The sequence below is a fragment of the Crocuta crocuta genome, unplaced genomic scaffold (assembly GCF_008692635.1).
Source record: "Crocuta crocuta isolate KB4526 unplaced genomic scaffold, BGI_CrCroc_1.0 scaffold124, whole genome shotgun sequence".
NCBI lineage: Eukaryota > Metazoa > Chordata > Mammalia > Carnivora > Hyaenidae > Crocuta > Crocuta crocuta.
The window spans coordinates 11,346,526-11,360,904 of NW_027551573.1; the positions used below are offsets into that span (position 1 = coordinate 11,346,526).

Here is a 14,379-nt window from a genome sequence, read left to right on the forward strand (position 1 = left end):
TACAGTTTTGTGTAATATTGATGTGGTTCTAAAGTCAAATAGACAAAACAAGGCATATTAAGAGAAGTCTAGCTTCTGTCCTTGTTCTCTGCATTGTGTTCCCTCCCTTGCATTTAAAAAAGTTTTTGTCTTTCTGCCTCTTTAGACCATGTTCTAAGTGGTTATGAACACGCACTCGCATATCCACCCTTCCTAGATAAACAGAAGCACATGCTTTTTTCCACCTAGCTTTTTTTCCCTTACAGTATATCCTGAGATCACTCCATAGCCACCACATAAGGAGATATTCGCATCCTTCTATTTTTTAAATTAAAAAAAAATTTTTTTTTTCTGAGAGGGAGAGAGAGAGACAAAGTGAGCAGGGGAGGGTCAGAGAGAAAGGGAGATACAGAATCTGAAACAGCCTCCAGGCTCTGAGCTAGCTGTCAGCACACAGCCTGACGTGGGGCTCGAACCCACCAACAGTGAGATCATAACCTGAACCGAAGTCGGACGCTTAACCGACTGAGCCATTCAGGCGTCTCTTCATCTTTCTATTTTCATGACTGTGTAGTGTCCTGTGTGATGGACCATGGTTTAGGCAACCAGCCTCCTACTGATGGTCACTTGAGTTATTTCCAGTCTGCCTAGTATAAAGATGCTGCACAGAACAACCTTTGCATATTTGTTACAATATCTTTAACATAGAGTCCTCCCTATAGGAACACATTTTTATGCTGCCTATTTTCCTGTAGAAAGCCAGAAGTCGAACCTGCCAGAGGGGACAGTGGAGAGGCCGACCCCCATCAATGCTTCAGGGATAGAATCTGACCTTCTCACCCAGGCAGAGGCCCCACCAGGGCAGGAAGAAGGAGTTCCTGGCCCAGCCCAAGTGCCCCCTGGCCACCTGCCGCTGCCCACAGAGTTGGAAGCCAAAGCTCCTGGAGCATTCACTGAGAATCCTGGGACTGACCTGGAATTGTCTGCGGCACCCAACAGGGTCAGGGAGGCCCCAACCAGCCAGGAGGCTTCACCCAGTACAGAACGAGGATCATCATTCAGCAGGCCTGACCCCCAGCCTTCAGAGGCAGGCATGAGGCTGACTCCAGGGCTGCCAGTCCAGGCCAAGGCAGCTTACAGTGGTGGAGAAATACCTCCGAGGTAAGGAGTGCTCCTCCACAGTGGGCAAGGGAAGGGGTTAACCACAGCCCCTCAGCTGGAGCAGGGCCAAAAGACTAGCTGCTGTGGCTGAGTGTTCACTGTCAGCATAGTGCTGGCTAGCTTCCTGGAGGGAAGGCAAGAGAAGGCACAGGCAATGCTTTTGGGGATTTAGAATACTATTTCTCACCTGGTGTCCATTAGACTTACCTGAAAGGAATTTTTAAAATACCAGTGCCCAGATAGTCTAATTTATTCAGTCTGGAGTGAGGCTCAGGCATTTTCTTGCCCTCCCTTCCTTCCTTCCTTCCTTCCTTCCTTCCTCCCCTCTTTCTCTCTTTTCCCTTTCTTTCTTCCTTCCTTTCTTTCTTTTCTTTCCTTCCTTCCTTCCTTCCTTCCTTTCTCTCTCTCTCTCTCTCTTTCTTTCTTTCTTTCTTTCTTTCTTTCTTTCTTTCTTTCTTTCTTTCTTTCTTTCTTTCTTTCTTTCTTTCTTTCTTTCTTTCTTTCTTTCTTATAAGCTCCTTGGGTAATTCCAATGAGGAGCAGGACTGAGAGCTACCAGCTCTTAGAGCAATTATAATAGCTACATGCTGGGGCCCACTGAACTCTCGTAGGTGCTGGCATTGGCCAAGTTTTTCACAGGCATCATATCTCTGTAGTCTCACAACATTCCCAGGAGGTGAGTGTGGTTGCCTTCCCATTTTATTGATAAGGAAATAGGCTGAGAGTGGCCAGCACACAGCTAGGAATTCACAAAGTTGAAATCTGAACCTAGGTTTTCAGACTCCAGAAATCTCCTAACTACTGCACCAGCCTCTGTCCTCAGGTCAGCATTTAATTAAGACACAAATACTAAGGTGGGGAGGAAAGGATGGGCTTTCAGAAGGAGGTTGGTATAGGCTGAATCAATCTAGATGGCTTTCAGGAGAATTATGCTTGGGGTCTTGAAGGTGGTGTTGTGTCCTCACGAGGTAGCCTCAGGACTAGCCCTCAGCCTTCAGCAGACACAGTGCAGAAAAAGCCAGAACCTAATGACTGCCAAGCTCACCCTAGCCTTGTGTTCCTCAACCCTGGGGAGCAGTACATTCTGGCCTCCGGGGTGGTCTGCTGAAGGGTACTTGTGCTTACCTGTCTTTTCTCAAGGGAGTCTGGTGCCGTCCTGCACCTGTCCTGGGTTGCCCTGACCTGTAACAGAGCCCCATCCCTTCCCTGGGCCTGGCACAGAGAGAGGAGCTGCTGTCTGTGTACTGTGGTGACTGGCAGAGAGGCCCAAATGATTTGTCTGCCTTTGTTCTGGAAGAAAATAAGAGCCTCTGGGAGACCTTAACCATCCAAAAGGAGGGAATCCTGGCAGGCATCCCTGGATCCTGGCCAGGGCTGTAAATATGCAATCTAGGGATAGGGATGAACTTGCCATGAACTTGTTAGAGGCCCCCAAAAAGATTCTGCCTAAGGGGGAAGGTTTCTATGTCAGTTTCAGCCTTGAGCTGAACTTTAGGCACACTAGACCTCCCTGGGGCTCAGGAAGTGAAGAGATCACTACCTGTTCTTCTTCAGCCAGCACGTGGGTATATTTTGAGAAAATAACTCAAGCATCAGCTCTGATCGGCAGTGGCTGCCTGTCTAGAGGATCCTGAGACCCTAGCTGGAGTTGGAGGGACACAGTGCTATAATTGATTAGCCACGCCTGCCCTCTGTCCTGGATGTGCAGTGAAGGAGGAGGGAAAGCCTTTAGATACTCAGTGGCATGGGAATGCATGTCAGTACATTTGGGACACCCCATGCCCTTCCAGGTATGAAGACCAAGTGGCCAACAGTGACTCATGGCCTTATCAGCTGGCCACCTGACCACCTGGATACTCTTCCAGCAACTGGCTTCCTGAAGTTTCCTGTGTCCTTCAGTTGAGATGAGGCCTGAGCTAGGCTTGAATGCCACCCTTCCCACCCTACCTTGTCATCACCGACCCATATTCACTCCCGAGGGCCACAGTGCTGGGGGGATTCTGCTGCCTCTTGCCCAAGGCTGGCTGTGGACAGGCTTGCACAGAGTCAGGTGCATCCAGGAATAGGCACTGCTTTCAGACGACCTGATGCAGCTCAGGGAGGGGCTGGGCCTTTGACTGCTAGGGAAAAGCCTTACTTTTTTTCTCATTATGGTAAAAAAACACATAATGTAAAATTTACCAACTTAACCATTTTTAAGGATGCAGTTCAGTAGTGTTAAGTGTATTCAGGTTGTTGTGACACAGATCTCCAGAACATTTTCATCTTGCAAATCTGATCTCCATCCTAGATCCTGGAAACCACCATTGTACTTTCTGTCTCTGAACTCGACTACTATTTACTTGAGTACCTCATATAAGTAGAATTATGTCAGTGGAATCAGGGTTTTTGTGCCTAGCTTATTTCACTTAGCATAATGTCCTTGAGGTTTATCCAGTAATAGCATGTAACAGGATTTCCTTCTTTAAGGCTGAATAATTTTCCACTGTATGGATATTACACATTTTGTGTATCCATTCACCTGTTGATGGACACCTGGGTGGCTTCCACCTTTGGCTGTTGTGAATAATGCTGCTATGAACATGGGTATATGAATATCTCTTTGGAACTTAAGAAGTAGGACTGCTGGGTCGTATGGTAGTTTTATTTCTAAATTTTTGAGGAACCATCATCCTGTTGTCCACAGTAGCTGGACCATCTTGGGTCTCACTTTGCGACCCTTTGAGTTTTCCCCCATTTGTGGAAACTCAGCACTTTTGTGAGGTATCAATGTCTCTGTTTGACAAAAGAGGCAGCTGATGCTGACCTTGTTCCAAAGTCATCCAGCAACATGGTCTAGAGCTAGGACTGGAAAGGAGGCTGCCTGGCTACCTCCTGAGACTTAGTTCATGCCAGACCTTCACTCCCTCACCCCCTCACCCCCACCTCAACACACATAGACCCTGGCAGTGGGGTTGTGAAGAACAGTCAGAGAAGGGGCAACTCTGAGAAGGAGGGTCCAAAGCCCTGAGGGTCATGGCTCCCGGGTTCAGGATCCTTCCTTCTGAATGTTTTCAGGGCTCAGAGGGCCTTCCTGACCTCCAGCTGGGCTCCCGAACCCCAATGCCACAAGGTCTGGGTAATGAAAATGGATAAAGTGGGCCCTGTGGCATCACCAGGGTGCAGCAGGGTCTGTGGGGAAGTGCAGCTGCTTCTCAGCTCTGCCAATGTGCCCAGCTCAGCCAGGCCTATTTGTTCAAGAGAAATGAGAAGTCTAGTCTCTATGAGCAGTTACCTGATTTTAATAAAATATGTCTGACTTGGGGCTTCCAGTGTGATATTTGACTTGCTTCACCCTTTCTTCATTTAATTGAAAGGGAAACTGAGACCTAGAGAGGGTGGGAAGAGCCCAGGTCTCCTGCCTCCAGGCCCTAGTGCTCCTGGGGCAGAAGCAGGTTTCCAAGGACTTCAGAGGCAGCTGGTGCCCACCATCCAACACAGGTTACATCAGCCTTCCTTGGACACTCATCCGTTGGAATTCTGAGAGCAGATGGTATCTTCTCACTGAATCCAACCTCTCTCAGGTGTCCTGTCTGTGCAGAGGTAGTCAGGGTATCTAGAGAGCCTGGGGTTGGGATGTTGTTGTTCCAAACACAGTCTACCTTACTATTACAACAACCCGAAGGACCCTTTTTATGGATGAGAAAACTGAAGCCAACAGGCCATGATCATTGAGTAGTAGCAGCAGGCCTTTGAGCCCAGGTCTGTGGTGACTCAAAAGTCCTTGCTTTTAAGGCCATATTTTATCTCTGCTCCAGGATCTCCATCCACGTGCAGGAAACAGACACCCCTGGGGAGCTGCTTGTGACACGAGGGGGCAGCCTCAGACACACACCCCCTGAGGAGGCTCCAGCAGCTGCCTATCCAAGTGAACAGGACACACCTGGGCCCAACCCCCAGACCCCGGCAACCAAGTCAGAAAAACAGATCCCAAAAGGAGCCAGCAAGATTTCTCCGCTGCGGAAGCAGAGCAGCAATGAGGGAGCAAAGGCAGAGGAGAAGCAGGGACCTGGGGTTGAGTCCACCATGGGACCAAGAGGGGCCAGGAGGAACACGGGAGACCATGCTGGAGCCCCGGGCCGGCATCAGGACAAAGTCCCAGGGACAGAACACCCTGAGCCTGGAAAGGACTGCGCAGCCGGAGGTGTGGGCAGAGCTGAAGCAGGAAGTAGGACCCCCCTGGGGGCCGAGGCTGGCAGTGTGGTTCTGGGTAAGTGAGCCCATTGCTGTGTGCCCAGTAAGTGGGTTTGGTGGGCCTGCACCCAGGGGGCCTTTCTGCAGCTTCTAGGATGAGGGAATGTGGGTCTGGGTGGGGCATGTGGGGTCCAAGACTTGGAATATCCTGCCAGTAACTGCTGGGGCTAAAGAGCAAGGCCTGGAGATGCAGCAGGCTGGATTTGGAATGACTGTAGCAGCTGGGGAGCCGTGTGACTCAACAGGGTGGATTTCTCCAAGCCACCAGCCCAGTTGAGCTCTCCACCCTTGGTGTCATACTAGATTGAGCCACAAAAGGCTCCTGTTAAAAAGAACTTCTATTAACTAGTGGACCCAATATCAGCCACCATGCCCAGTAGTGAGTACTCATCCTGGGGCATGGAAGGGTGTGGTAGGCTCCCAGTGGTGGTGGGAAGCATCCTTGTGTTCATGTGACCGAAATGCCCTCAACTCTTCCAGCATTAGGGTCCTACCTCCTTGGTCTGATCCCTCATCTCATGTGGCAGCAGGAAGGCCACACTTTGCTGGTTTCCTGCCCTGGAATTTCTGGAAGTCCCTGAGGAAGGGCTACAGGTCATCTGGGGCCTCTTGCCACTTCTGGGCTCTACAGTTGCCCTGTCATAGTGACATTTCTAGTTGCTTCCTCTCTACCTGTACAACTTGGTACAAATGTGTACAAGGGATTCCTTTAATTCTTGAAACACAGCTGAAGGCAAGCAGAGACTCCAGAATCTTTTCTGAGGCTTGGGTTGGTGATAAAGCCAATGTGAACTCAGGTCTGTCCGTGTGCCAAGATACATGCATTTGTGCTGGTGTTTACTCCCACAGGCCTGCTGAGTGGGGATAAATGGAAACACAGGAGTGGTCATGGAACGTGCTCAGGGCCACAGAGTCAGTGCTGACAGAACCAGGATCTAACCCTGACTGGCTCCAGAACCATGCATGCAAACCTCGTGGCTCTACAGCCACTCTGAACAAAAGGCACTTAGTGTGCAGCAAAAAACTGCAGACCAAATTCTAGATTTGGAATCCTTGTGACACACACTCAGAATCTAGGCTTCCCAGCTTTCCTTAGGGTCCCAGAAAAACAGCAGCTGCAGCAATAACAGCCCATACATATTACTGTTGTGGTCCCCAGCCCAGGGTTTGCCTTTGCAGATGCAAAAAAAGAATGAGCAATATTCTCTCAAGGCAAATTCAAAATTCTACTCTGGGGAGCAAAGGGCTGCTTTTACTAAGATAAACTAAGCTGTGTTTGCACTGCACCGGGTGTACGGTTTCAGAGGTATGAGAGTTGTGGGTGGAACACTCTGAGTGAACCATGTCAAGCCCAGACAAAATTTCAACCCAGGCCACTGACTTCCCACCACAGTCTTTACTGCACAAACCAACTTAAGTCATTGTGTATGCTGTTCTGTTTCATTCCTTTACTTAATTTCATGCAACGTTTCTAGATTCCTATTACCTCTGAAGGACAAGATTTTTAAAAAACTCTCAGACACTTTTATCTTTCTAAGTGCTGGTGTCCCGTTTCCCCCTTCATACCTCGGATACCACCAACCCACCCCCAGGAGCCCACCTGCTACAGGCTACATCACAGGCTACTTGCCCGGTCAGGAAATCAGAGGGTGCAAGCAGAGGAAGGGTGGGTGTTGGTCTCCAGCTGCCTCCCTGTCACACCATCCTTGCTGATGTCCACAGTCCTGCCTAGACCTTCAAACATAGTCCCATCATTAAACTCTCGATTACCCCATTCAGGTGTGCTTTCTGTTTCCTGCTGGCTATACTGATCCACCCTGGATCCGCTCTTAATTTCAATGAGCACACTGGATGTAACTTCAGTCTTTCAAAGAGCACTGTTGTAAGTGATGAGAGACCTGGGTTTGAATCCTATCTGTCACTGACTCACTGTGTGATCTTGGGCCAGTACCTCACATCTCTGAGACTCAGCTTGCTCCTCTGCTGAATAGGTGACTCCAATGAGGTGTTCCTTGAGAAGGGCAAAGGGCTTGTCTCCAATGACTTAGGAGGCTCACAAGCTGTTGTCTCCCAAACAGATGACAGTCCGGCCCCACCAGCCCCTTTTGAACACCGGGTAGTGAGTGTCAAGGAGACCTCGACATCAGCAGTTTACACAGTGTGCCAGCATGACGTCTTGGGAGGGTAGGTGGGCTTTCACCTTGATGAGGGGGTGGGAGCAAGAGGGTTGGGGGCAGAGACACTTGGAGACCTGAGCTGACATGTTGTTGGATGCTTCTCAGGAAGGGGTTGACCAGGAGCCAAGGCCAGGAATGGGATATATACCACACAGTGTACCAGTAAATGGATAGTCCTTAGAGAATGGGTAAAGAGAATACCCCTAGAGTGCAGGAGAGCCCACATGGTGTGAGATGAAGTATAGGGTGCAGGAGGCCCACACAGTATGGGCATGGGAACCATGCACTAGAGTTGGTAGGGCAGTCTGAGTGGTGTGGAATGAGGGTGATAGTCCCCAGGGTATAGATAGATACTTTATGAGAGGGCGAAGAAGATCTTCTGTAAGTTTCGGTTTAACCAATGTGGTGTTGGGGTGATGAATATAGTACCTCTGGGGTGCAGGGCAATTCCATGGTGATTATGGACAGAGGGCAGGACTAGAAACCCCAGGGTGCAGGATGGCCCACTATGTATGGAGTGAGCCTCTTGGGGCATCAGCCTGATTGTGTTTCTGCAGGGGCCGGTTTGGCCAGGTCCACAGGTGCACGGAGAAGTCCACAGGCCTCTCGCTGGCAGCCAAGATCATCAAAGTGAAGAGCGCCAAGGACCGGGTGGGGCATCTGCCCTGGGCCAGCTGGTGCCTTGGGCCAAGTTCAGGGCTCCTATAGTTCCTTACTGATCTCCCTGGCCCTACAATGCCCCAGGCCCCTGCATGCTTATCAGGAACACTGCCACCTTCCCTGCCTCTTTTCCATGACTCCCACACTCTGCTCAGCACATCACCTCACACTTTGGGCAGCAGGGTCCCTCTGGGCTTCCAGGCTTCCTTCTTGGGCTCAGGTTTCCTATCTGTGGAACGGTTGGGTCTGTTGTAAGAACCTGGTTTGGGTGCTGAGTTGGAAACCTGATATGAGAGTTTGAAAGGAGGAAACAGGGTGGGCATGCAACTTGGGTGGGCATGTGTCTTGGGAGGCATAGCCGGCTCATCTTCCTGACCCATTTCTTGGAAACTCCTTTCCCATCTGACTCTGCAAGGAGGATGTGAAGAATGAGGTCTACATCATGAACCAGCTCAGCCACGTGAACCTGATTCAGCTCTATGATGCCTTTGAGAGCAAGAACAGCTTTACCCTCATCATGGAGTAGTGAGTAACCCAGGACCTGGATCACTATCTTCTCTGTGGGCCCAGACTCAGAGCTAGGGCTTGGAGTCGTGGTTCTAGGCAAAGCTCTCCCTTTCCCCTCCCCTTTCTGGGACATCTAGGAAATATCATCACCTCCAGTATGGAGCATGGAGGACAAAGCTATTTGTCATAAATCAACAGTAAACCTAACTGACCTGTAGATGTATGTTGGTTTAGCATACACGGTTTGTAATAATTTTGATTTAGGTGTTAACAATTGGAAATTGGGAAATTTCACATTAAAACCCAGATGTCTTGCTTTTCTTACAAATGTGGACGATCTAGTAATGTTGGACTGCATTTCAGCTAGAACTGGTGTGCTGGAGCTCCTACTTGCTGATTCTGTAGACAGGGCAGCCAGTCTTCCATTTGACACAGTCCCCACCACTCCCAACCACCCTTGAAGCTGAGGCCAGGGCCTCAGAGGCCATTTATTTTTGTGCTTGTGTTGTTATTTTCCTTCTGGTAGGGTTTGTTGTGTCATGTCATGTCATGTCATGTCATGTCATGTCATGTCATGTCATGTCATTTCATGTCTCTACCAAGAGGGAAAAAATAACACTGTAGGCAAATGAGTTTATAATCTTGGCACAGAGTATCCAGAGTGAGACTGGATTATCAACATTGAAGACAATCCCAGACTTCCCTTTGGCCCATCAATTCCTTTTTATCACCTGCACTCTGAGCTGGGAACGGGCCAGAACAAAGATCTCTATAAAAACCCCAGATGGCAGTGGCACCCTCAGGCTTACATGAGTTGGCCTCTTTTGACCCTTGGTGATAAGAGTGGACAAGTCCTCTGGGAGCCTTGCTCAGGCCAGTGCCTGCCTCTCTCTTTGCCCTGGCAGTGTGGATGGAGGTGAACTCTTTGACCGGATCACAGAGGAGAAGTACCAGCTGACTGAACTGGATGTGATCTTGTTCACCAAGCAGATCTGCGAGGGTGTGCATTACCTCCATCAGCACTATATCCTGCACTTGGACCTCAAGGTCAGGCTCCACCTGGGCACAGGGCGGGTGGGCCCCCAGGCTCCTGAGCTTCTGCTGCTTTCTTACCTTAAATAACTCTATCAACAGATCATCCTGGCTTCCATTCCTGGCTCTCTGCCATTTCCTAGTTCTGGAGTAAATGAGTCATGCTGCCTCTCCGAACCTCAGTTCTCCCATCTGTAAAATGTGGATAATTGTAACTCTTTAAGTGTTATTTGAAGATTAAGTGATACAGTGACCTTCTTTTCTTTAAAAATATCTTTAGAGAGAGGCAAAGCAAGAAAAAACGATTAACTATACAGAAGAAAATGATGGTTACCAGACGGGAGATGGGTGGGGGATGGGTTAGATGGGGGATGAGGATTAAGGAGGGCACTTTTGATGGGTACCAAATGTTGTATGAAGTATTGAATCACTAAATTGTACACCTAAAACTAATCTTATACTGTATGTTGCCTAACTGAGGTTTAAATAAAAACTTAAAAACATTTAAGATTAGTTTTTTAAAAATTAAAATAGGAACATATGCTGTGGTAACAAATATAGACAGTATAGAAATGTATAAAATACACAGTAAAAGTTCTTCCTATCCAGTGTCCATGCTAAGAGGTCTTCTCTATTAGCACAAGTATATACAAAAGTGATCACGCTATATACATCCTGTTTTTAAACTTACCTTTTTTTTTAGTTAACAGTACATTGTAGACATCTTTTCTCATTCTCTTTAAAGGGCCATGTGATATTCCAATGAGTGAATGTGTTACACTCTTTTTTGTCTACTAGGAGCATCCTAGGAATGTCATGCCTGGCTGGTGGTAAGCACTTGATACATGGTGGCCATTTCTGTGGTTTCTTACTCTGCTGGGCCAACAGGAGGGTGTTTCTCTACCACTCCTTTCAGGAATTTCAGTGGCTCCCCACAGAAGGTGGGAAGTAGGTTGGCCAGAACTTTGTAGGTACACATGGCTTCTTCTGACCATCTTTTCTGATTGACACCAGCCTGTAAAGTTGGATTGCTTAGAAAAAATGATGGAGGGGCACCTGGGTGGCTCAGTCGGTTAAGCGTCCGACTTCAGCTCAGGTCATGATTTCACGGTTGGTGGGTTTGAGCCCCACGTCGGGCTCTGTGCTGACAGCTAGCTCAGAGCCTGGAGCCTGCTTCAGATTCTGTATCTCCCTCTCTCTCTGACCCTCCCCTGCTCACGCTGTCTCTCTCTCTCAGAAATAAATAAAACATTTAAAAAAAAATTTTTTAAATGATGGAGATAGTAGGAATTGACCTTTGGGTTCCTGGATCACTACAGCTAATTTCAGGGCATCTGGATTAGCTGCTTTGTGAGATTGGCAGTTGGGGGAAGCTCAGGCTTCTGCTCTGTGGTTCTGGGTCAAAGACCTGCCTTTGGGGCAACCCCTATGTCTCTGCAACAGGAGCTGATCATTGCAAAGGCCCAGCCAAGAGCAGGGCTTGTGTTGGTTCAGTCCCTACCTGGCCATAAGATCTTGCATAAGTTCCTTGATCGTATTGATTGATCTTGCATAAGCTCTTCAGTTGCAAAATGGGGAATAATAGTATCTTCCTCTTAGGAGTGTTGTATGAATTAAAGCCCCAGAGATGCTGTCTGATACGATAACCATAAGCTCACATGAGGCTATTAAACACTTGGAATGTGGCTAGTGTGACTGAGGAACTGAACTTTAAATTTAATTATTTTTAATTCATTTAAATTAAAAAAACTGGCACTTAGTTTAGTCATTAGTGAACTTTTAAGTATATTTGAGATGACATCACTATGTGAATTTACTTTTCACCTATAAGTTTCATGAAATCTCAATACTATTAATTCATGAAATCTAAATATCTAAATTATTTCTGATGAAAATTTAGTATCTGAATTGAAATGTGCTGTAAACATAAAAATCCACACTAGATTTCTAAGTCTTAATATGAAAAAACAATGGAAAATAGCTCAGCAATATTTTTCATACTGATAACCTATTTAAATGACAAAATATTGGACATATTGGGTTAAATAAGATATATTATTAAAGTTAAGTTTTAGAAAATATTTTAAGATGAATGAAAGTAAGAACACAACATACCAGAACTAGAACATATTAGGATGCATCCAAACCAGGAGGAAATTTGTAGCTACAAACACTGGTATTAAATACGAAGACATATCTCAAATCAATAATTTAACATCCCACCATAAGAAACCAAAAAAAGAAGAGCAAGTTAAACTCGAAGCAAGCAGAAGAAAGGAAATAATAAAGATTAGAGCAGAAATGAATGAAACAGAGAATAGATAGAGAAAATCAGAAGCACCTGATGGCTCAGTCATTTAAGCATCCAACTCTTGATTTTGGCTCAGATCCTGATCTCAGAGTTAGTGAGATAGAACCCAGCATTGGGCTCCATGCTGACAGGGTGAAGCCTGCTTGGGATTCTCACTCTCCTTCTCTCTGCTTCTACCCTGCTTACCTGCTCATTCTCTCTCTCTCAAAAACAATAAATAAACAACAACAACAACAACAAACCAATAGAGAAAAATCAATGAAACCAAAACATGGCTCTTTGAAAAGATCAATAAGCAAAAGATCGTCAAATCTTTAGCTATATTGGCCAAGACAAAAGGAGAAAATACTCAAATTACTAAAATCAGGATTGAAAGAGGAGACATCACTACTAGCTGTAGTGATGGAAATTGTAGAAAGAAAAAAGGATTCTAAAGGAATAATGTCAAAAATTGTATGCCAACAAGTTAGATAATTTAGATAAAATGAACAAATCCTAGGAAGACACAAACTACTGAAAACTGAAAAAAGTTAAAATCTGAATCAACCTGTAACAAGTAAAGAGTAGGAGTTAATATCAAAAACCATCCACAAAGAAGAGCATAGGCCCAGGTGGCTTCATTGGTGAATTCTACCAATTTAAAGAAGATCTAACTTATGTGTTTTTTCAATGTTTATTTACTTATTTAAAAAATTTTTTGTTTTATTTATTTTTGAGACAGAGAGAGACAGAGCACGAGTGGGGGAGGGCCAGAAAGGGGGGGAGACACAGAATCTGAAGCAGGCTCTGGGCACAGAGCCCAGTTTGGGGCTCAAACTCATAAACTGTGAGATCATGACCTGAGCTAAAGTCAGACACTTAACAGATTGAGCCACCCAGGCACGCCTGAAGAAGATCTAATTTAAAGAAGAATTACTATCAGTTCTTCACAAACTCTTCCAATAAAAATAGAAGATAAGGGAACACTTGTTAACTCATTTTATGAGGTGAGTCTCATCTTGATACCAAATTGGACAAAGATGTCACACACACAAAAATACTACAGACCTATATCCCTTATGAATATAGATGCAAAAACCTCAATAATATATTAGCAAACTGAATACAACAACATATAAAAAGGATTATACACATGACAAAGTGGGATTTATCCTAAGAATGCAAAGTTGGCTTAACATGAAAGTAATCAATGTAATATGCCATATCAATAGAATATAGGACAAAATCACATGATCATTACATAGATGTAGAAAAAGACTTGAAAAAATCAAATAACTTTTCATGATGAAAACACTAAATGAACTAGGTATAGAAGGGAACTTTCTCAGCTTGATAAAGGCCATCTATGGAAAACCCACAGCTAACATTATACTTAATGGTAAAAGGTTGAATGCTTTCCCCTTAAGATCAGAAACAAGACAAGGATATCTGCTCTTGCGCTGCTATTAAACATTGTATTTGAGGCTCTTACCAGTACAATTAGGCAAGAAAAGAAGTAGAGAGTATCCTGATTGGAAAGGCAGAAGTAAAACGGTCTCTATTCACAGATGACATGATTTTGCATACAAAAAATCCTAAGAAGGGTGGAGGGAAACTATTAGAACAAATATGCAGGTTCAGCAGAGTTAAAGGAAATAAGACAAATGTATAAATATCAATTGTATTTCTATATACTAGCAATCAACAATCTGTGATTAAAATTAAGAAAATGATTCCATTTACAATATCATAGTCCTCCCCTTATCCCTGGTTTCATTTTTTGTGGTTTTAGTCACCTGTGTTTGACCACAGTTCAGAAGCAGATGATTCTCTTTCTGACATACAGTTAGAAAGTCAATAGTTGCCTAACACTCTATCACAATGCCTACGTCATTCACCTCACTTCTTGTCATCACATAGACATTTTATTGTCTCATTTCATTCCAAGAAGGCTGAGTACAGTGCAATAATATATTTTGAGGGGGGGGCACATTCACATAACTTTTATTAGTAAGTACATTTTTATAGTTGTTCTGTTTTATTATTAGTTGTTTTTATCTCTTACTATACCTAATTTATAAGTTAAATTTTATCATAAATCTGTATATAGGAAGAAGCATAGCATATATAAGGTTTGGTACTATCTGTGGTCTCAGGTTTCCACGGAAGATCTTACAATGTATCCTCCATGATTAAGAGGGACTACTATAATATAAAGTCAAATAAAATACTTAGAAATAAATTTAACAGGTGACGTGCAAGATTTATGTTCTTAAAACCACAGAACATTATTATTTTTTTCTTATGTATTTTTTCTTTCATAGTTTATCGTCAAGTTGG

At 45.3% G+C, this 14,379-nt stretch overlaps 1 protein-coding gene across 2 annotated transcripts in view; it reads left to right on the plus strand.

Annotated features, from left to right (window-relative positions):
- The window catches only part of MYLK3 (myosin light chain kinase 3), a 43,348-nt gene that overhangs the window by 13,810 nt on the left and 15,159 nt on the right, over positions 1-14,379 (plus strand). For both annotated transcript variants that reach the window (XM_077751392.1, XM_077751393.1), the window contains exons 3-8: positions 735-1,140; positions 4,938-5,389; positions 7,452-7,557; positions 8,108-8,201; positions 8,626-8,735; positions 9,623-9,764. In XM_077751392.1, the coding sequence (XP_077607518.1) occupies positions 735-1,140; positions 4,938-5,389; positions 7,452-7,557; positions 8,108-8,201; positions 8,626-8,735; positions 9,623-9,764 (1,310 nt within the window). The remainder of the gene's footprint in view (positions 1-734; positions 1,141-4,937; positions 5,390-7,451; positions 7,558-8,107; positions 8,202-8,625; positions 8,736-9,622; positions 9,765-14,379) is intronic.